General features: G+C 44.1%; 1 protein-coding gene across 1 annotated transcript in view; it reads left to right on the plus strand.

The window, feature by feature from the left end:
• Positions 1-23,114, plus strand: part of ATP2A3 (ATPase sarcoplasmic/endoplasmic reticulum Ca2+ transporting 3) — a 302,766-nt gene that overhangs the window by 200,441 nt on the left and 79,211 nt on the right. The window contains exon 9 of the mRNA XM_075336373.1: positions 15,408-15,496. Coding sequence (XP_075192488.1) covers positions 15,408-15,496 — 89 coding nt within the window. The remainder of the gene's footprint in view (positions 1-15,407; positions 15,497-23,114) is intronic.

Here is a 23,114-nt window from a genome sequence, read left to right on the forward strand (position 1 = left end):
GCCAATTGGAGGGATTTGCTATTATTATTTATTATTATTAATAATAATATTACTATGAATACTACGGTAGATATCTGGGTAAGATCTGGGAGATGGGAATACCCCTTTTAAAGAGAATCTATCGCCAAATTTTTCATATTGAACTAGACGCATGATGTGGTTACAGAGCAGAATATAGCTATACCAGTGTGTGTGTGTGTGTGTGTGTGTGTATATAATATAAAATTATTACAATATAATTTTAATTTATTCCATATCCCCTTTGTGGAGATAACAGCCAAAGTATTTGGGACCTAATGTGCTGCAGAAATGTTTCTCATCTATGGAGTGTCCAGCTTATAAATTACAGGACGTGCTAATGTCCCTATTTCAGATACCACAGACTCCATTCAGATTCCAATTCACCATGACTGGTGTACAAAGTACCAGTCTTGATTGTGTCTTTTGGAGAAAGGTGTGCCAAATTCATTAAAGGGAATTTGTCGGCAGGTATTTGCTACCTTATCTGAGAGCCGCATGCCATAGGCAAAGAGGTCCTGCATCCAACGATATTTAACTTATATTACTGGCTGCAGCCAGTAATCTGACAGTCGATACATTTAGCTTTAGACATATAGCTGAGCCCAGGGAGATGTCCCCGCCCACACCAGGCTCTCAATAGTGATTGTACATTTAATTAGGAGATGTCAGTCAGAAGAGGGGGCATGTTGGACTTCTCTGAACTTTCTACTCCTGTAATGTTAATCACTAGGTGATAAAGCCTTTAGTATAAGTAAATAACAGCACACAGACTGATAAGAGAGGCATAGTTGATCTTTGTTTTTTAACCCCTACAGAATGCTGTCCTCAACTTGCATAGAAAAGTCTGCTGGCAGATTCCCTTTTAAGAGGCATATGACTACACATTTCTAGCTACCATATGCCACAAGTAGTCCATTCAGGAAATTGAGTACATTTAAATTTGTCATTATTATTGTAGATTGCCCTCGGCCATGCCGACTTCCTGATAAGTTCTGCCTAGTTTTCAAAACGTATGTTGAGTGAGTGTAAAACCGCCAAAAGTCATTAGTGTAGAGCTACAATTCAGTATTACAACCGTGTTTCATGTCATATGGTGTTACAACATACCACTATATTTTAGTGGACTGATATATATTTAAAGTAACTACAGTTGGTATGGAAAGTATTCAGACCTTTTTTTAAATTTTTTACTTTGTTTCATTCCAGCCATTTGGTAAATTCAAAACAGTTTATTTTTTCACATGAATGTACACTCTGCACCCCATCTTGATTGCAAAACTTTTTACATTTGTCTTTTTTCTAATTTATTAAACAAAAAAAATGAAATATCCCATGGTCATAAGTATTCAGACACTTTGCTCAGACACTCATATTTAAGTCACATGCTGTCCATTTCCTTGTGATCCTCCTTGAGATGGTTCTACTTCTTCAATGGAGTCCAGCTGTGTTTAATTAAAGTGATTAAAAGTTGATTTGGAAAGGCACACACCTGTCTATATAAGACCTCACAGCTCACAGTGCATGTCAGACCAAATGAGTATCATGAGGTCAAAAGGAACCACCTAAGGAGCTCAGAAGCTCAGACAGAGTTGTGGCAAGGCACAGATCTGGCCAAGGTTACAAACTAATTTCTGCAGTACTCTAGGTTCCTAACAGCACAGAGACCTCCATAATCCTTACATGAAAGAAATTTGGGACCACCTGAACTCTTCCTGGACCTGGCCGTCCAGCCAAACTGAGCAATCATGGGATAAGAGCCTTAGTGAGAGAGGTAAAGAAAAACCGCAAGATCACTGTGGCTGAGCTCTAGAGATGCAGTAGGGAGATGGGAGAAAGTGCCACAAAGTCAACTATTACTGCAGCCCTCCACCAGTCAGGCTTTTACGGCCTCAGTGCAAGACATATGAAAGCCCACATAGTTTGCAAAAGAACACATGAAGGACTCCCAGAATGAGAGATAAGATTCTCTGGTCTGATGAGATGAAGATAGAACTTTTTGGTGATAATTCTAAGCAGTATGTGTGGAGAAAACCAGGCACTGCTCATCACAGCCCAATACAATCCCAACAGTGAAACATGGTGGTGGCAGCATCATGCTATGGGGGTGTTTTTCAGCTGCAAGGCCAGGATAATTGGTTGCAATTGAAGGAAAGATGAATGCCGCCAAATACAGAGATATCCTGGAAGAAAACCTCTTCCAGAGGGCTCTGGACCTCAGACTTGGTCGAAGGTTCACCTTCCAACAAGACAATGACCCTAAGCACATAGCTAAAATTAACAAAGGAGTGGCTTCAGAACAAGTCTGTGACCATTCTTGACTGGCCTAGCCAGAGCCCTGACCTAAACCCAATTGAGCATCTCTGGTGACCTGAAAATGGCTGTCCACCAACGTTCACCATCCAGCCTGACAGAACTGGAGAGGATCTGCAAGGAAGAATGGCAGAGGATCCCCAAATCCAGGTGAAAAACTTGTTGCATCATTCCCAAAAAGCCTCATGGCTTTACTAGCTCAAAAGGGTGCTTCTACTCAATACTGCGCAAAGGGTCTGAATACTTATGATCCATGTGATATCAGTTTTTCTACATTTGTTTTTTTTTCCGTTAAGATGGAGTGCAAAGTGTACATTAATGAGAAAAAAAATTAACTTTTTAGAATTTACCAAATGGCAGCGATGAAACAAAGAGTGAAAATGTAAAGGGGTCTGAATACTTTCCGTACCCACTGTATATCGAAGAGGGAGCAGGCAGCCAAGACATGGTGACAGGAGAACAGGAGCAGCAAGAACAAGCTGTGGGGAAAAAGCAGCGCAAAAACATTGCACGAAGATGTGGCAGCCACAGAAGAGGTGGAATTTGCATTTCCATGAGAGACAAGTGGAAGTGGCTTCTAAAACTGAAGTAGGAACCATAAAAAGGCTATCACATATGATGTCCAAGAATCACTGGTTGAGAATCCTGGCTATACAAGATGTGTTTAAAGAAAAGGTGTCCAGTGTCTTTCTATCTGCTCCTAATAAAAAAAATTGATTCAGAATTCATTCTGGACATTATGCTCATGAGAATGTTTGTTTATTGCCTTCTGAGCATCTTTGTGAATTTACATGAGTTTTCTAAAAGGGTTGCTCACGTAAAATACAAATTCACCTAGTGCCGTGAATTTTCCTGCGAGGTCCCTGATTTACGCTCTGGGGTCTCTCCAGACCCCAGAGTATTATAAACAAAAATAACAAAAAAAACCTTATCTCCTTACTGTTCACCTGTACGACTCTTCTGCTCTGCACCGTCCTCCCCTTCCGGTCAACATTGTGTCTTCTGATTGTTGCCTTTCATGCTGAAATCGCAACTGCATGAAAGGTTTCAACCTGCATCATTACCTTGCATGTATGTCCGGTCATATCAGAGCCAGAAATTCCGACCTAGAGAAAGGTGGTTTCAGTGTGAGCAGCAGCGATCAGAAAATGCGATTAGGACTAAATGGGGGACGGTGAAGAGCCAGAGTGGTGAGCAGTAGAGCTGATCAAACTGGCCAAAAACCAGGACTGGCGGATCACTGATCAATTAAAAAAATAGTCCGATCGGCTCCGGAATCCGGTGCCCATATAAAATCAATGGGGACCAGAATCCGGAGATTAAAAAACGTTGGTGGAAGGGATGGGGGGGTAGGAGCGCGCTCGGTATACTCATCCAGGTTCTGTCATGGCAGCAAACTCTTATGGTCAGGAGACCGCAAAAAGATCTACAAAAATCCTATTAAAAGGTTGATGATAATGTATAAAGAGTAGTTGGAAAGTTAGGTGGCTGCAATCCCCTGACTACAACACCACCACTAGAAGTAGCGGTGGAGCGTTCCTAACCAACCTAGATGCCTTGTCCCCACAAGAGAACTAGCTAACCTCAAAGATGAAATGAGGAATCCTGACTTGCCTCAGAAGAGCCCCAAAGGAAAGTAAAAGGCCCCAACATATAACAACGGTGATGTAAGAATATACACACAGATGGAAAGTATGGGGTTAAGCAAAGTGAGGCCCTGCTAGCTAGATACAAAAGGATAGGATAATTACTGGTTGCAGCCAGCAAAAACCCTGAAAAAATAACCTGATAATTAAAAAATATTCCCTAAAAGATCACACTCTTCCTCCCACTATTCCCTAAAAGATCACACGATCTTCCTTCCACTATATCAGGAACTCTTGTGCAAATACATTTTAAATGGAAAATGCAAATGTAATCGAAAAGATCATAACTACAAAAAACATAAGATTCAAAAATACAAATCCTGATCAGACAGGGAGTAACAACTCCCTTTTGTGCTGGGAATAAATCGCTCTCCAAAAATGGTGCAGAAAAAGCACCAGAAAGAAACAATATTCTGAAACACAGGTTCAGGAAAAGGCATAAATCAAACGGAAAAGCCCTTCAGTGCAAATTCAGTCCCAACCAAGCCCAGACCAAGAGAGCAAAATACTTATCCAGCATTGCTGCAGACTCAGGATGATATGGAAACAGAATAGATACAAAGGAACGAAAAACTGCTGTTTGAAAGCATTCCTAGAGAATCCAAAAAAGGCTCAAAAGGTAAAACAAAACCCTAAAAAAGTAGGAAAAAAGCCCAAAGGATGGAGGACAAGGATTCAGGACATCTTCCCATGAGGCAAAAACAGTGATCACCGGCAAAGGTTAGACAGACAGCTTTCCTTTATACGCCCAGGTTGGACTCAATAGGTTACCTGGAACAGCAATCATCTTCTACAGCTGTCTGAGCGACAGATGCAGAATCAGACTTACTACCAGCACTAGCCACCAGAGGGAGTTCAGAAACACTCCCAGGGACAACACCATTTCTGATGGAATTCACAACAAAACTCCTTCCAGGTCACACTTTTCCCTTCCGGAGCCGACAATTCAATATTCATTGTTTTGCCCGCTCACCGGCGCGTGTAATTGGTTGCAGTTAGCCGCGCCCGCACCCTGAGTGGCAGCATGTCAGCTGACTGCAACCAATCACCGGTGGCAGGACGGCCGGTGGGTGGGTAAAGCAGTGCAAGTATCTGCGGGGCAGTATGGTGAACGTGGAGACAAACACATGCATGCTCCTGTCAGAAGTGTGCGCGGCTGTGCTGGTGATGCGCTGTCAGACTTGTACAAGCTTGGCATGACATCACCCGGCACGGCTGCCACTCTCTGCGTACATGCATACTCATGTTCATAAACACATGCACTCTCCTGTCAGAAGTGTGCACGGCTGTACCGGAGATGTAATGTCAAACTCGTGCGAGTCCCTCGCAAGTGTGATTTCGGCCTAAGAAAAACCGCATGTGGTTTATTTTTTTTTATTTAAAAAAAAAAGTGTGGTCCCCCCAACTTTCATCCCAAGCCATGATAAAGCCACTTGGGGGCTGATATTCTCAGCCCGCAGCGGCCTGGTATTGCCGCATCTATTAAATGTGACAATTCCAGTGCTATATTGGCTCTTCCCGAATTGCCCGGGAGCGGTGGCAATCAGGGTAATTGCAGGCGTTAATAACAGCGCACAGCTGCTACTACACCCTAAGTTAGTGATAGCACAGGCGTCTGAGATACCTGCATCAATAACCTGTGAATGAAGTAAATAAGCACAAACACAGAAAATATCCATTTTTTGGGAAAAAAAAATACAAAATTGCTCCCCTCTCACCACTTTATTAACACCAAACACCCTGCAGGTCCAGCGTAATCAACACTAGGTCCCATGGATATTCAACTCTGCTACATCTGAATATCACAATGATCGGCCATAGAGCACGACTGCTCGCTTTGAGCTCCAGAGAATGAATGTGCTTCGCAATGAGCGGTGACGTCACCCAGGTCATTTGCAGTCACAGCTGGAGGTTCCCATGGTCCTTCACCTGTGATGGCAGGTAACCTGACCTCAGGTGGAGGTCACGGAGTTCATAGACCTGCATCTCCTGGCATATTTTTTTTTTGGCCAAGAGATGCAGATTTGGTGCTGAAATTTTTACATTATATTCCTGCACCCAATCTACACCTCCTGGCAAAAAGTGTTTTTTGAAGCATTTATTACGGGTTTTTTTATGCACTTTTTGTTCCTGCATTATGCTGCGGTTTTTGTTTTAAGAGGTGCACATTTGGTGCTGAAATAATCTGCACCAGATTTCAGCACGAAATTTGAAAGTTCCACCTCTTGGCAGAAAAAAAAATATTATTTATTTTGCATTTTTGGGCCATGGGCTGCAAATTTGGTGCTGAAATTTTTACTCCATATTCCTGCACCCAATCTATACCTCCTGCTGCGGTTTTGTGCCAAGAGGTGCACATTTGGTGTTGAAATAGTCCGCACCAGATTACAGCACCAAATTTGCATTTTTTTTGTTACTTAAAAAAAACAAAAAATAAAAACAACAATGTGCGGTCCCTCCAATTTTCATCCTCAGCCATGATAAAGCTGCTGGTATTCTCAGCCCGTAGCCGCCCCGTATTGCCGATCTTAGATGTGACAATCCCGTTGCTCTACCGGCTCTTCCCGTTGCAGTGGCAATTGGGGTAATAAGGGGTTAATAATGCACAGCTGCTACTAAACCCTAGGTTAGTGTGGGCACAGGTGTCTGAGATACCTCCATTATTAACCTATACATGACAGTAAAGAAGCCCAAACACAGAGAAATCCTTTATTTGGAATAAAATACAAAAACACACCCTCCTTCACCACTTTATTAACCCCAAACACACTCCAGGTCCGGCATAATCCACACGAGGTCCTATGACGACACATCCAGCTCTGCTACATCTCAGTCAGCGACCATAGAGAACGACTGCCGGCTGTGACTGTAGCCTATGACTGAGTCGCAATGAGCAATGACTGCAGGCAGACGCTGTCACAGGCTGGGGGCACCAATCACAGACAGGACGACCGGTGGGCAGGGAAAGCACGGGAAGCTGTGTTTGCGATGAGCCTATTGCACAGTACAGGAAGTCAATGCGCGACCCGGAAGCAGTGTGCCGCCATGTCATCTAGTCTCGGTAAGTATGAAACGCTGTTTTAATTCTGTTTTTTCTTTATTCTTCAATTATTTTTCCCAGTACCGGATCCAGATCGTGCACCTGGAATCCCAGGCCCAGGTCCGGCACTCGGGCAACTTTGAAACCGCGAGGATCCGGACTTTTACAGTCCGGATCCGGTGAGCACTAGTGAGCGGTAATGTGTGTAAAAAGGATTGAGGTTTTTGGTTTTTTTTGTTTTGTTTTTTTTTTTTTTACCTTTTGATAGCCCATTATGGCCTGTGGCCACCATTTTGCTGAATCCACGCAGGAACGCATTACAAAACTATGCATTTTGGCAAATGCAGATTTGGCAAATGCTTGTAAATTTCAAATTCAATTATGTTTATATATTTGCCCCTCTTAAGTTGTGTTTGACTATAGTAATCTCTATAGTGAATTCCTCTCCAATTTTACCACATTCCAATAGCATTTATGAATTAGTAACTTAAGCGGGCTTTACACGCTACGATAGTTCTAGCAATTGCTAGCGATATCGTATGCAAAAGCACCCGCCCCTTCGTGCATGCGATATCGTGTGATCGCTGCCGCAGCGAACATTATCGCTACGGCAGCGTCACACGCACTTACCTGCTCGGCGACGTCGCTGTGACTGCCGAACAATTCCTCCCTCAAGGGGGAGGTGCGTTCGGCGTCACGGCGACGTCACCGCGACGTCACTAAGCGGCCGGCCAATCAAAGCGCAGGGGCGGAGATGAGCGGGACAAACATCCCACCCACCTCCTTCCTTCCTCATTGCGGGCGGGACGCAGGTAAGGTTCCTCGCTCCTGCGGTGTCGCACACAGAGATGTGTGATGCCGCAGGAACGAGTAACAACATCTATAAACAACCATTAACAATTTTTGGTTTTAGGACGACCTCTCCATGGTGAACGATTTTCACCACTTTGGAGGACTTTTAAGGTCGCTGGTAAGTGTTACACGCTGCAATACCGTTAATGACGCCGGATGTGCGTCACTAACGGCGTGACCCCGACAATAAAACATTAACGATTTCGTAGCGTGTAAAGCCCCCTTTACTCTCTATCTTGGTATTTGTTCATATAGTTTAAGTGTCTGAATTCTAGGAATGTTAACACACAGACCAAAGTTAGCTTCTGTTCCCACAGGGTAAAAATGAGGTGCATTTTTGGCCTGGATTTTCCATGAGTAAAATCCACTGTGTTGTACAGAGGCAGTATTGTGTATGTCATGCACACACTGCAAAAATATCTGCAGCGTAAATTGTTACACCATGCAGATATTTGAGATTTACAGCATATAAATTTATTCCACAGATGCCAATGTGTGTTTTCCCCCTTAGCTATGCAAAAAGTGAAATGTGCAGTTTGCCACACCATTTTCCCAGGAATATAATCTTGAGTGGCTTCACACATACAGGGGATGGATCAGGAGTGAGTGGGCGACCTGTTTTATTTAAAGAACAAGAATCTCTCAAAGCTCAATCTTTACAACATGTTGTGGAAGTGTATCGTTGCACAATGTATCTGCGGATGCTCATCATGCTGAGGATGCTTCCTGAGGATGGTGATAAAGGTTAAACCATCTCTAAAACGTTTGAACTCCATTGATCCACAGTTCGACAGATTGTGTTCAAATTGAGAAAATAAAAGACCAATATTACCATCTGCAATATGAATGACTAACAGAGGTCCAAATCTCCAGAGCTAAAGGATATAGATTGCGATATCATAAGGCATGGGTCCCCAATTCCAGTCCTCAAGTGCAAGTTTTCAGGATTTCCTTAGTATTGCACATGTGATTTAATCACCTGCACAGTTGATGATTCCAGCACCCATGCAATGCTAAGGAAATCCTGAAAACATGCACTGTTGGCGGCCCTCGAGGACTGGAGTTGGGGAACCCTGTCATAAGGGAACGAAAGTTAAACCAAACCAAAGGCCTCTCAACTGACTGCTATGTGCAGCGCCCCAGTCACATGCCAACATAAACTGCTGGCTAATCAAAAACAAATATTCACTATGGGCTTGGGGAGCAGTGAATATAAATTTTCTTTACTAGCGGACACACATGATCACCCCAGCGGCGAGCCTGCCTCCTGTGACCTGCTCCGCTGCCGCACCACCACCACAGTAAGCCAGATACATTGGGACTATAAGACACATCCCCCCACTTTCATCCCAAATTTTGGTTAAAAAAACTGCGTCTTAGATTCCTAAAAATACGGTAATGAATTTGGCTAATTTCCTCTGTGGCATGTGCCTCCGTGCACTGTCAAATTGTTACTTTGGTCAGGAGCTGGAGTAGCCGTTCTGGCGTACAAATGCCAGCACTTTTTTAATTAATTTGAGGGGCTTGCATGACCACCTCATTTAAATGCAACGTTTTTGCCCAATTTCTCTCTGCACAAAAATGTTGCGACTTTTCAAGGCTTTTAAGCCAGTTTTCTGACCTAAATCTTTGAGGTGGCCCCAATATGTTTTCTTTTGTAACCCCAATAATGCCAATTAAAAAAAAAATTTGGTGTAGTCGTAAATAATGGTCTCTCTCAATACACAGGCATTGAACAAAGCTGTGCCCAGATATGCATATTCCCAGCCAGAATCTGACTATCGCATACTTGCGGCTACGTGACCTCCATTCGCAGCTCGGACATAGTGTGCATGATGTGAGGATTCGCAAGTCTGCAGTCACATAGAGTGACACACAGTGACCGCAGACTTGTGGATTTACACCAGACAACCCCTTTATTGTATTAGTTGTCATTTTGAGTTATTTTTTTTTTAACCTTTTGCAATTTTCTTAAGTACATAAAGTATTGGTAATAATGCAGTCTTGGAAACACTAGAGTATATACACAAAAAGCTGCAGAAGTCTGGCCTGTGACTTACACTAGCTTTCAGCAGAGGATTAGTGTTTTCCATTGACTTATTCCTGTTGTCAGGTTACTCTGTACATTACAGTGGCAAACATACAGTAATTATTCTATTCTTAAATCTGGAATGGCAAACAAGCTGTTGTGTTCATAGGCAATATTTCACTTAGAATGCATTGCTATTAATGTCGGCATGTGTACTGGATGCCATCTCCTTTTTCATGTTTTATTCATTAACTATCAGTCATTCTCGCCACATCTCATAACAACCTGTACCTTAACCACCCCCTTCCTTCCTCTATACATAGTAACGCTGTAAAACGAAGACAATAGAGCAAGTTTCCTGTCTGCATTAATTGCAGCTCTATTCTTTATTAAACAAGATTAATTATTTCATTACTTATCTCTAATAAGTAGTCTCTGAAATAAAGCATGGAATGCTGGGAAAATGAAGGTGAAGAAGCGTTATGTGCAGGTGCATATATTTACCGATATTGTTACACTTCACAAATGCACAGAGCTGTATATAGTGGAGTCTAAAAGACTCTGTATGCAACAAGTCAGGTTCTCTAAGGCCTGGATCATATAGTGTTTGGCTCTACGTTCAGTGGCTTTGTTGGCACTTATGTCTGAACCCCAGCAAAATGGACACTCTGCATCATTATAGTTAGTGGCCTGTCTGCACCCACACCCGAATCCCGTTTTGCTGGGGTTTGGAAGTACAGTAAGCCCCGACCAACCAACTGATCTTAGGGCCAAAAGCTGTGTGACCCCAGCCTAAAGGGAACCCAACATTAGATTGATGATTCTCAAACCACAGGCAGCATGAATTTGCCACTGACTGTTATTGCAGAGATGTATATTTTATTCTGAAATGTTACATTAATTCAGAAAGTAAAACCTACTTTGATGAGCTGGCTGGGGGCTGTGTGTCTCAGAGGACTAATCCTACACAAGTGCCTGAAGGCTTATTTCATTCTTTGACTAAGAACAGTGTATGCTCCAAGTTCTTAAGAAAACAAATATTGGACTAGTACCATGTACTGTTTTAATCAATTTCAATAAAGAGAATTTTAGAAGGTTTGATGTGATGAAGCAGCTATTTCTGTAGGACTACCTTCCAGCTTATCCCCGCGCTATCCTCTAGACTCACAGGTCTCTCCATGCGTGTATAGCTAATCTTTTACGGTCTCTCAATATTGTGATTATCACTGGTACAGTAATGCCAAATCCCCCCCCAATCACTAGCTGTAGCCAGAAACCACGCCAGTCAGTGATTGTCTGCAGCAGTCATATCCCTGTGTTGTATCTATTAAAGAGCCCATTGGTAAGGGCAGGTGAGTATAACATTTTATTGTTTTAACCAATTCTTGTCCAGACATACTATCTTTGCCTGAAAACCCTTTTATCAATTTATTCTTTACCTTTAATTTCATTAAAGGGAACCTGTCAGGTGCAATATGCACCAGAACCACAAGCAGTTCTAGGTGCATATTGCTAATCCCTGCCTAACTGTCCCAGCATGTAGACGCATAGATAAAGAGATCTTTAGAAAAAGTTTTTGTAAAGATCCTTTGATATGCCAATGAGCGTGGGGACTAGTCGCAAGGGCGTTAGTTCCTGCACTCATTGCGCCCTCTTAGCGTGTTAGCATGCCCACAGGGGCATACTAACATGCTATTCATTGCCTAGCGTCATCAATGGTGACACGCATTCCTGTATCTGTTGTCACCGCATCAGACGCCGGGCAGTGCGAATGATCAGAAGTCCCCGACACTTCCGGTTATGCATACTCTACTTCTCTGAAGCTGGGACGTGTACACCCAACTTCATAGTGCGCATGACCGGATATGCGGTGACTTCTGATCATGCACACTGCTCAGCATCTCATGGGGTGACAACAGACAGGTACGTGCCTCACCACTGATGACACTAGGCAATGGGCGTTGAATAGCATGTTGCCACGACCCTGTGGGAGTGCTAACATGCTAAGAGCACGGATTAGTCTCAGGGATATGCAACAAGTCCCTGCGCTCATTAGCATATCATAAATGATCTTTAGAAATACCTTTTCCAAAGATCTCTTTACATATGCTAGTATATGCTGGGACCGTTATGCAGACATTAGCAATATTCACCTAGAACAGCTCGTGGTTCTGGGTGCATATTGCACTTGACAGGTTCCCTTTAACTTTATCAGTTAGGGCGGCGTTACACGAGACGATTTATCGTGCGATTGCACCCGCCCCCGTCGTTTGTGCGTCACGGGCAGCCCAATAGAAGTGGAGGGGCGGAGATGAGCGGGACGTAGCATCCCGCCCACCTCCTTCCTTCCGCATTGCCGGCGGGACGCAGGTAAGCGGTTTGTCGTTCCCGGGGTGTCATACGTAGCGATGTGTGCTGCCTCGGGAACGACAAACAACCGGCACGCAGAAGGAGGAATGACTTTTTGAAAATGAATGTGTCAACGAGCAACAATAAGGTGAGTATTTTTGCTTGTTCAGTCATTCGTAGCTGTCACGCACTACGATATCTCTAACGATGCCGGATGTGCGTCACGGAATCCGTGATCCCGACGACATATCGCCCGATATATCTTAGCGTGTGACGCCGCCCTTACGGTTATAGCCAAAAGTGTTGGCACCCTTGAAATTGTTCCAGAAAATGAAGTATTTCTCCCAGAAAATTATTGCAATTACACATGTTTTGTTATACATGTTTATTGCCTTTGTATATATTGGAACAAAAAAAAGCTGAGGGGGAAAAAAGCAAATTGGACGTAATTTTCCAGAAAACTTTGAAAATGGGCCAGACAAAATTGTTGGCATCCTTAACTTAATCTTTGGATACAATTGCTTCATATAACAATCAACAGGCTTCTTACACCTCTCACCTGAATTTTGGACCACTCTTCTTTTGCAAACCGCTCCAGATCTGAAGGGTTTCTTCTACCGACAGCAATATTAAGATCTCTCCACAGGTGTGCTATGGGATTTAGATCTGGAATTGCTGCCACTTCAGAACTCTCCAGCTCTTTGTTTCCATCCATTCCTTGGTGGTACTTGAAGTATGTTTGTGGTCATTGTTCTGCTGGAAGACACACGACCTTGGAAACAAACCGAGCTTTCTGACACTGGGCACTACATTGCGATAAAAAAGAAATCATATTGCTAATCTTTAGATTTCTTTATGTCTTGCACAGTCAAGGCACTGAGTGCCAGAGGCAGCAAAACAACACCAAAAGATTTTTGAGCCTCCACCGTATTTGATTGTAGGTACTGTGTGCTTTTCTTTGTAGACTTCATTCCATTTTTGGTAAACAGTAGAATAACATGGTTCTAATGGTAACCAGGAAATAACATAAAAACCTGTTATTTACCTGCAGCCATTGTGCTACATATAGTTAAATAACAGTTTAAGCATGTGGCAGGCTAACTGCTCTGCAGAGTATGTTCTGAGCAGGATGTCCATGGCCGTGATTACACCCCGCTCACTATGTACAGAGCACTAACTGGTCACACCCACAGACTTTGCCCAGATGACTGGGAGCAGTCACACAGATGTATAAAGCCATATTTACCTGAAGATTAGAAATATGTCAGCAGGTAAATACTATTTTAATGATGGTTATCCCTTTTAAATTTAGATTGCACTCCTTTTTTTTTTTTTTTTTTTAAAGAGCTTTTGCGAAATAAAGTAATTGCTGATAAATACAAATAATTGAAATAGCTGTATATTTTTTTTTTTGCGTTTGAGATTCTTTGCAATTTTGTAACAATATCTACCTGTCAGGTTTTACTCAATCTTATTATGGTTCTGTGCAGAAGCTTTTAATTAAAAGTCAAGAATGGTGTCAGATTCCATTTTGTGTAAACTCACTGGTGTAAGGCCATGTGCCCACGGGAGCTTTTTGCTGCGGAGTTTGCCGCTGAAAACCTGCGGATTTTTCTGGATTTTCCAGATAAATCCGCAGCTTCTAGCATGTACAGGCACTCCCCATGTTACCCTATGGGACATGGGGAGTGTCTGTGTCCACGCTGCGGAATCTCCTGCAGAGATCCCTCAGCCGCACCTAACTGCATGTCAATTATTCATGCGGATTTACTTGCGGATATCCCGGCCCTCCGCTATGGAGATAGAGACCGGGACGTCCGCAGGTAAATCGCGTGAAAGTCCGCATGTTTCCTGCAGCTATTCCGCTGGAAACTCGCAGCTAAAAATAGCTGCGGATGCCGGCGGGCAGCTGCGGGAAACATGCGGCCGTACCTGCGAATATATCCGCAGGTACGAGCGTCCCGTGGGCACATGGCCTAAATCTGGCTTTTTGTTTAGTCATTGCCATGACATACTTAACATTTAATTATTCTAATTTGTTTTCTGCATATTTCTGCGAGTATCGAAGTTAGGTGTTATCCAGGACTTCTACTGTTTTTGTGTATGTGGCTACAACCTAAAGCCTGCTTTACACGTTGCAATTTCGCAAACTATATCGTATGCGATTTGCAACGCCCCCATCGTATGTGTGACACGTTCAATTTGTTGAACGTGCCGCACAAACGATTAACCCCCGTCACACGTACTTACCCGTCCATACGACCTCTATGTGGGCGGCAAACGTCCACTTCCTGGAGTGGGAGGGACGTTCGGTGTCACATCGACGTCACGCGGCAGCCGGCCAATAGAAGCGGAGGGGCGAAGATGAACGGGACGTAAACATCCCGCCCACCTCTTTCCGCCCACATTGCCGGCGGGAGCCGCAGGAGGCAGGTAAGATCTGTTCAATGTTCCCGGGGTGTCTTACTGCGGTGTGTGCTGCCTCAGGAATATTGAACAACCCGACGTGCAATTCGTCAGGATTCAACGACGTGCATGCGATGAACGTTTTAACGTTCAATCGCACGTACCTGTCACACACTGCAATGTACCTTACAATGCCGGATGTGCGTCACTTATGACGTAACCCCGCTGACACATCGTAAGATATATTGTAGCGTGTAAAGTGGCCTTTACAGGCAGATAGTTGCTATCTGTGCCAGCGATATACTTGCTACATGTCTCCTCTCATCAATAGAACAGCACCTTATCTTCTGGTCTGCTCTGTTGACGGGGAGTCACTGCAGAAGTTGTGCTGATTGACAGCCAGCACCGGGCAGAGCAGGCCTGTAGTTCACAACTATTTGCCTGTTAGTTCTTAGCCCCATACGCAAAAATAATTAGAGTTCTGGATAAGTCCTTTTAAGATGACAGGTCTGTGAGCCAAGGTTAAATTGCACTCGATTTCTGGCGTTATCGAGCATCATTAAGTAAAATCCATCTTAGCCGATCCCAGGGCAATCATGTAGAACAAAAAGCAGAAAATTACAGTGGTTCAGTGCCAGCGATTCAGCTGCTTTTGTGAGTTGTACTACCTTGTTTGGACATCTTTGATTTGTAACTAGGGTGTACATGAGGCCAAATGATGTGTTCTGAGCTTTTTATTTTCCTTTTTTTAAAGATGTTTGTAGTTGAGAAGATTGATGGAACAAACTGCAGTCTTCATGAGTTCAGCATTACTGGATCTACTTATGCTCCAGAGGGGCAAGTGTAAGTACAAGTAAACTCTAAGCCTTTCTGTTCTACTGAAATAAGTTAAAAGTATGGTTTTATAACAAGTTTTTGGTAATTCTAGGTCTTCATATAGATATCATAATGTAGGAACTTCTGAAACATGCCTAAATGAAACAAGATAAGCAAATCGTTTTTCTTGTAGTTTTTCACATATGTTCATTTGTGACCTAATTTTTCAAGTGACATTTTGAATGTTGGCCGGCATTCATGAAATGTTGCTACAGCTTACCACCACTGGCGTTTATTGCAGCTATGCGTTGTATTTCAGGTTACACTGTAAACATACCTTTTTTTGATGCTTTAGATTATCAGAGTTGGGCTAGAATCATACATGAATGTGTATTGGCTAGAACGCACTTTCTGGCTGTGGGTCTCCTGACCTGAACTCAGCTGCTTCATAGGCATACATAAGGCTCCTAAGTTCTAGTCAGAAGACCTGTGGACACTGTGTATTGCAGTCCATACTTTGACTGTGACACACAGATAAGGGAATCTGGCCTTATTAGTAGGGCTGAGCGGGCCCGGGCTGTAAATGTCCGGATCCGCGCGGTTTCAGCACTATTCCCGGGCCCGATCCGGGCCCGGGATTCCGGCTGCACGATCCAGAACCGGCATTTAATAAAAAATGAAAAAAAAAAAAAAACAATAAATAAATAGCGTTTCATACTTACCAGACTCTGTCATGGCGGCACACTTGCTTCCAGGTCGCGCTTTCACTTCCTGTGCTGTCACACAGCTTTCCGTGTTTTCCCCACCCACCGGCCGTCCTCTCAGCTGTGATTGGGGGGCGGGTCAGCCAGGAACCAGTCTGAGACAGTGTCTGCCGTGCAGTCATCGCTTATCGCGGTCAGTACTACGCTGCACTCAGAGCGGGCGGTCATGCTCTATGGCTGCTTGCCTTAACATGTAGCAGAGCTGAAGCGGTGTGGGACTTCTCCTGTGGATTACGTCGGAACTGCAGGGTGTTTGGGGGTTAATAAAGTTGTGAAGGAGGAGTGTTTTGTATTTTATTTCAAATAAAGGATGTTTCTGTGTGTCTGTGTTTATTTACTGTCACAGGTTTGTGTGATGCAGGTATCTGATAAACACCTGTGCCATCACACAAACCTAGGGTTTAGCAGCAGCTATGTGTCCCTGCTATTACCCTGACTGGCACCGCATCACGCCAGAGCCATCTAACAGATGCGACATACCGGACGGCTGCGGGCTGAGGATATACCAGCCCCCGGCCGGCATTATCTTGGCTGGATGTGAAGATTAGGGGGACCGCACGTCGTTTTTTTTTTTTTTTACTTTCACCGGAATCACAGGTGCGAGGGGCTATGGCAGCACCCGGCAGCCTCGCACGTGTGACTCCGGGCACTGGATAATTAGCACAGATACTGCGCGACGGCTGGGGCTGCAGCCGAGCGCTATAACTGTGCTGCCGAGTGTGTTTACCACAGTGACCGACAGTGCACTGCTTTTCACGCCCACCGGCCGTCCTGGCGCCTGTGATTGGTTGCAGTTAACTGACACGCTGCCACTCAGGATGGGGGCGTGTCTATCTGCAACCAACACACGCCGGTGGGCGGGGAAAACCATGAATATTGAATTGTCGGCTCCGGAAGGTAACAGCGTGACCCGGAAGGAGTGTGTCGCCATGACAGCGCCTCGGTGAGTATGCCGCTCTCATTCCCAGCCCCCTAGCCCTTCCACAAACGTTTTAACCCTCCGGATTCCGGTCCCCATTGACTTATATGGGCACCGGATTCCGGAGCGGATCGGACTTATTTTTAAGTCTGTTAACGACCCGCCGGCCCCGGATTATTGCCATCCCGCTCAACTTATTAGGTCATGATTGCAAAGACCTGAAGTTCTTGGGCTTAATGATTTTACTATATACATGCAACTATCATGTTGTCTACAGTGTCGCACACCTCCCTGCTCAAGATCATGCTTGATATGGGTTCAATATTAAATATTTATGGGTTCATGCAGCATTTTATATACATTGTAGAGTGTTTAGGTATAAGAATCTATTTCATGGTGTTGTATATGGCATACTTGTATGTAGTATTGGGGACTCTAAGTGACTTGGTGTGACAGCTCTGAGTTAGTGGGCAGAGAGCAGAGACTGGGCGTGACCGAGCACCTGCAGTTGGTGGGTAAGAGCAGAGATGTGGCCTTGCGTTTCCTTTTTCGTCGCAGTGGAAGACATCATTTTTTTTAAGTCCACGTGGACATGGAGTGATTTATAATAGGAGTGGGGGTCCAGGGGCAAGCAGCATACTTGTGGCTTTCTTGGTGGGCGTGATGCCCATCTTGCTGGGTGTGGCACAGTGTTATTATGCAATGGGGGGCTTTAACACTCCCCGCTAGGAAGTCTTACCACTAGAGCCCTGGTTCTATTTTAAAGAACTCCAAGACCATGTGGACTTAAAAATGTATGTTTATTCCTGGGTGGTCACGCCCACTGTCTCTAAAAGTATGCTGCTGTATATTCCTAGTAGTTTTCATTCTTGGCATGTTACTTGGCTACTAAAATATCCTTTTTAGGGCATTCTGAGTGGCAAAACACCTCTAAGGCTATGTGCGCACTGGGAAATGAAATTTCCTTGCGTAAATTCCGCAGGCTCACAAAGATGTTATCACCTGCGAAAAAAATCCGCACCAAATTCCACACCAAAATCCGCATGCGGATTGTCGCGTTTTGTTGCGGATTTGGTGCGTTTTTCCGCAAGCTGTTCCCTGCGTGATTTTTACATTACATTAGGGAAAACCCGCAGCTACCTGCGGAAAAGAAGTGACATGCACTTGTTTTTGCTGCGGGATTTCCGCAGCAAAACATGCAGCTGTCAAATTCTGCCTAGTGCGCACAGGATTTTTTTTCTCCATAGGATTTGCTGGTGATTCACTGCAGAGATGTTATGAACATTTTCTGCAGCGAAACATGCAGCAAATCCGCGGAAAATCTGCGGCAAAATCCGGTAAGTGCGCACATAGCCTAACTCTGCTTTCATCAACATGCCAGTGCTAGGAGTAGAACTCTTAATTTACAAATCCGGATGCAATGTAAATCTTTTTCTTTTTTTTTTTAACTATATTTTTATTCAAATTTTTCAATAACATAACACTGGCATAAGCGAATTCAGCATTGCAAATTCATCATTACATTGTCATGTTTGATCATCCCAAATTCCATACCAATTTTTAAAATCAATAACCGTAACATGGCAAGATAAAGCAAAGGAAAGCAGTGACCCCTTAACCCATCATTCTTATCATTCCCCCCATTGAACCCTTGTTAACATGGTAATGACATACAATAAAGAAGTCCCACTCAAATCGGTTATTTCCCCCTCTCCTTTTAGTCAGCTTTCAGCCTTTCCTCCCCCACCTCCAAGCCATCCAATGTATCCTTCAATTTTTCAGTATGATACCAGACTGTGTCTTTGAAAGGTGACATAATCCTGACTATCTCCTCCCGAGTACAATAGGCCAGTATGAATTTCTTCCATTTGTTAAAGTGCTGTCGTATTCTATCCGCCCTCCTTTCTGCATCCAATCCTTCTATTTCAAGAAGATGCATGAGCTGACCCAAGATCTCTTCAATCGCGGGGACCCTAGACTCCAACCAATTTTTTAGTATCGCTCTCTTGGCTGCCAGAAGTATCACATGTATAAGTCTGGGTGGGTTAGTCATCTTCCCTTTGGTATCGTTCCCCTACTCCCAATGGTGAAAAATAGCGAACCCAGGTGAGAGCCGAACTTCAAGACCCCACACCTTTTGTATACAACTTTTGATCTGTGACCATAATGGACTCAAATGGGGGCAGGACCACAACCCGTGAAGGAGATCAGTTCCACTACTCTTACACTTAGGGCAATACGTAAGCCTGTCTGGCTTTGTTGCTGATGGAGGGAGATTAAAACCATAAATTGCCTTGTGCATAATTCTAAATTGGGTTTCTCGCCCATTCTCATTTAAAATTGATTTACGAAGAGCATTCCACCCTCCCCTAATTTTTACCCCCATAGACGGGTCCTCAAATTGTTTTTCCCAAGATTTAAATAAACCTTCCGGGTGCTGTCCTATTAATAGATCACGCATGGCTCCATAAAGAAAAGAGATAGATGATGAAGTTATTGAGTTCTTTACCAGACAATCAAAAGAGTTAAATACTACCTCCTGGGTCACATCATGCAACTGAGTCATAATACTATATCTCACTTGGTCATATTGGATTACTTGGTTAGGCCCCAGGCCATACTGCGCTATAATTTCGTATCTACTCAACCATCTAGGCTCTGAGGTGTGCAAGAGATGAGCAACAGTCCTTATACCCCTCACCTTCCACTCTTCAAACAGCTTATTGCTTGTCCCCTGCACAAACTCCGGATTCCCCCATATAGGCAAGTATTTGGATATTTTATGGGGAAGTTTGTAATTTTTCCTCAACGCCTTCCACGCTGCAATCGTGTCTTTAAATAAGGAAGAGTGCTTGACTTTCACTGGGAGATTAGCCTGCCTAGTATGAAGCAATGCCACCAGATCCCAAGGCTGTTCATACTCTCTCAAGCTCCAGCGCTGAATAATGCCTAGAGCCTTTAATCCAATCCAATATATATCTAGTCAAACAGGCTATATTGTAACCCTGAATGTTCGGCAAACTCAGACCTCCATGAACCTTAGATGCCATCAACTTCTTAAGCCCTATACGAGGGCGTTTCCCCCTCAAAATGAAGTGTGAAAAAGCTCTATTTAGCTGGACAATATCTTTATGCTTGAGAAGCAGGGGAAGTGTTTGAAGATGATACATTAATTTTGATATCGACATCATAAATCTTTTTCTTAAAGAGAACTATTTGATGTCAGCTATGGTATTCCCTCTTCCAAAGTTCAGTTTGTCATTTCATATTAATTTGCAAGAGTTAAAAGGAACCTGTCAGGTCCAATATGCACCCAGAACCACAAGCAGTTCTGGGCGCATATTGCTAATCCCTGCCTAACAGTCCCTGTATACACTAGCATAGATAGAGATTTTTAGAAAAAAAAAGTATTTCTAAAGATCTTTTATCGCATGCTAATGAGCGACGGGACTAGTTCTCTGGGCGTTGCTTCCCTTGCTAGTCGCCCCATTAGCATGTTAGTATGTCCCTGAGGGTGTGCTATCATGCTAATCAATGTGGAGAGTCAGAGGATGATCTCACTCACCTCTCCGCTGCCATCGCCGCCCGACACTAGATTTCAGCTCAGTATGCATGAGCCCGGAGTTTGGGTCATGCGCATTACTTCAGTTTGAAGCCAGGACGTGTACACCCAGCTTCATAGTGCGCATGACCGGAACTCCGGGGTCATGCGCACTGAGCTGAAATCAATCATCGGATGTGATGGCAGCGGAGAGGTGAGTGAGATCATCCTCGGACGCTGCGCATTCATTAGCATGTTAGCACACCCACAGGGGTGTACTAACATGCTACTGGAGCTGACTAGGAAGGGGAGCTAATACCTTGGGGACTAGTCTGCTAGCTCATTAGCATACGATAAAAGATCTTTAGAAATACTTTTTCTAAAGATCTTTTTATCTATGCTAACGTATACAGCATAGGTTATGCAGGGATTAGCAATATCCACCCAGAACTGTTCGTGGTTCTGGGTGCATATTGCACCTGACAGGTTCACTTTAAGGGATGTTAAAAGTTGGCATGGAATATAAAGGATGGTTGCTGACCACCATCAGTAGAATGTGAGCTGATGATGACTGTCTTATCTGCTGTAATAAGGATCTTATACAGTGAATGATTTCAGATAGCTACTTGTGGATGAAGTGTTACATTGTATATGATATCAGATTATGGATCCATATAAACCATACTACAAACATTCTGTAGTTTCCCTTATTTAGTTTACTGCCATTTTTTTTTGTCTGTCTGTTTTTTTTTTTTACTGGAATCTACGCCTGCTCATGTAACTGTACATGTAATGTACATTCTGGTTATATGTTAAAAAAAAAAAAAAAAAAAAAAGTTACCGTACTGCTGTCAGGAACCACCGGGGGGGTCACTCAGAAATCCCCCGCGCTGGCTACCAGTACGTCACAATCGGGGTGTAACAAGTGGGGGGTCACCCCTTCTTTATACCTCCCGACCGACAGACAGAGCACGTGATGCGCTCTCTAGCGCCCCTCTTATAGTCAGGCCAATTATGGAATTGCCCGACGATAAGCAAGGAGGCCGCTATACTACTTATGCCGATTATTGAAGGGTCCCCGGTGAGAGTAGGGTATATATTCCCCCGACCTCCGCGGGCGGAATATATAAAACCTCCCCGAATCTCACTGGCCTCCCCACAATAATCCTTGGCACAAACTCGCTGCCACCAACCGATTTACGGTAACTATTAGCCGAACACACAGACGTGGGATTCAAGATCGAGATAACAGAACAGCCCAAGATTAATTATATAATTTAATCAGCCTAAAGCACACTAGAAACTACAATATATACAATAGGGAATCTACAGAATATACATATGTCAGAGTACAGTTACAGATAAAGCATGGTTTACAAACAGGTATGCAATTCAATCAGTTACCTTGTGCGTCTGGCCACAGGGGGGCGCTGTAGACCAGGTTTCTAGGAACTCCCACAGATGTTTCCTGCACGTGACCCCCAGCAAAAGAACCCTGGAAAATGGCCGAAGTAGGGTTATCAACCTGGGCAAATCCAGGTCCCCTCCTACCTTAGTGACCTCAGAGGGAGCACTGCTCCACCCCTGGCTGGAGTTATGGACAATCCACAACATGGAATATGGGCCATAACTTTGCCTGGGAGCGTCGTAGGCGGACGCCGACGCTCTCATTGTGACAGCTATGAATTTAGCTACAGAACGAGAGGTTTCATGACTTGTCTACTAGTTCCCCATTGGCTGATATCACGCCTGGGGTATTTCCCAAGCTCCCGCTCCCATAAAAAGGGTGTGCCAGCATCGTCCGCATGCGGAGACACCATTTTTATGGTTGCCATATTTATCGGAAATATGGCTTGCGAGATATGAACCATTTTTTACTGGAGTCGTTCTGTCTGGATACTTCCAAGCTTGCTAATTAGATAGCAGCTCCTACCACAGGGTCACGGCAGGGAGTCCTCCTGTGTCCATTGTTCCCACATCATCTCATCTCCATATCACAGGAGATGGCCATGGAGGTGTAACACCTTCACAGATGCTGGACATTGAGAACAAGAAGGGAGGGGGGCACTGCCAGGGAGTGATGAGCGATTATGACTGGAAGTCATAATTCATCTTCATATCCCGGGATTTGCCTCACAGGGGTGGTCTAGGCAAAAAGAAAAATTAAATGTATATAGTCACCAACTGACACCCACCTTGATCCAGCGCAGTCTACTATTTGGTATGCGCTGATGTAGACACTTAAGTCACCTGATTGCTGTGATCGGCTGCAACGGTCAGGTGACTTGAGCAGCACATAATCAGAAGAACATTGGCTGGTGAACTGATTGTCACCTTACCACTAAAGCCAAACACAGGCTGGAGTGGTCCTGCTGCTGGTGGAATTGTCATCGCTTATTCCTGTGCATGCAGAGACCACTG

This window comes from Anomaloglossus baeobatrachus, chromosome 2 (genome assembly GCF_048569485.1).
Source record: "Anomaloglossus baeobatrachus isolate aAnoBae1 chromosome 2, aAnoBae1.hap1, whole genome shotgun sequence".
NCBI lineage: Eukaryota > Metazoa > Chordata > Amphibia > Anura > Aromobatidae > Anomaloglossus > Anomaloglossus baeobatrachus.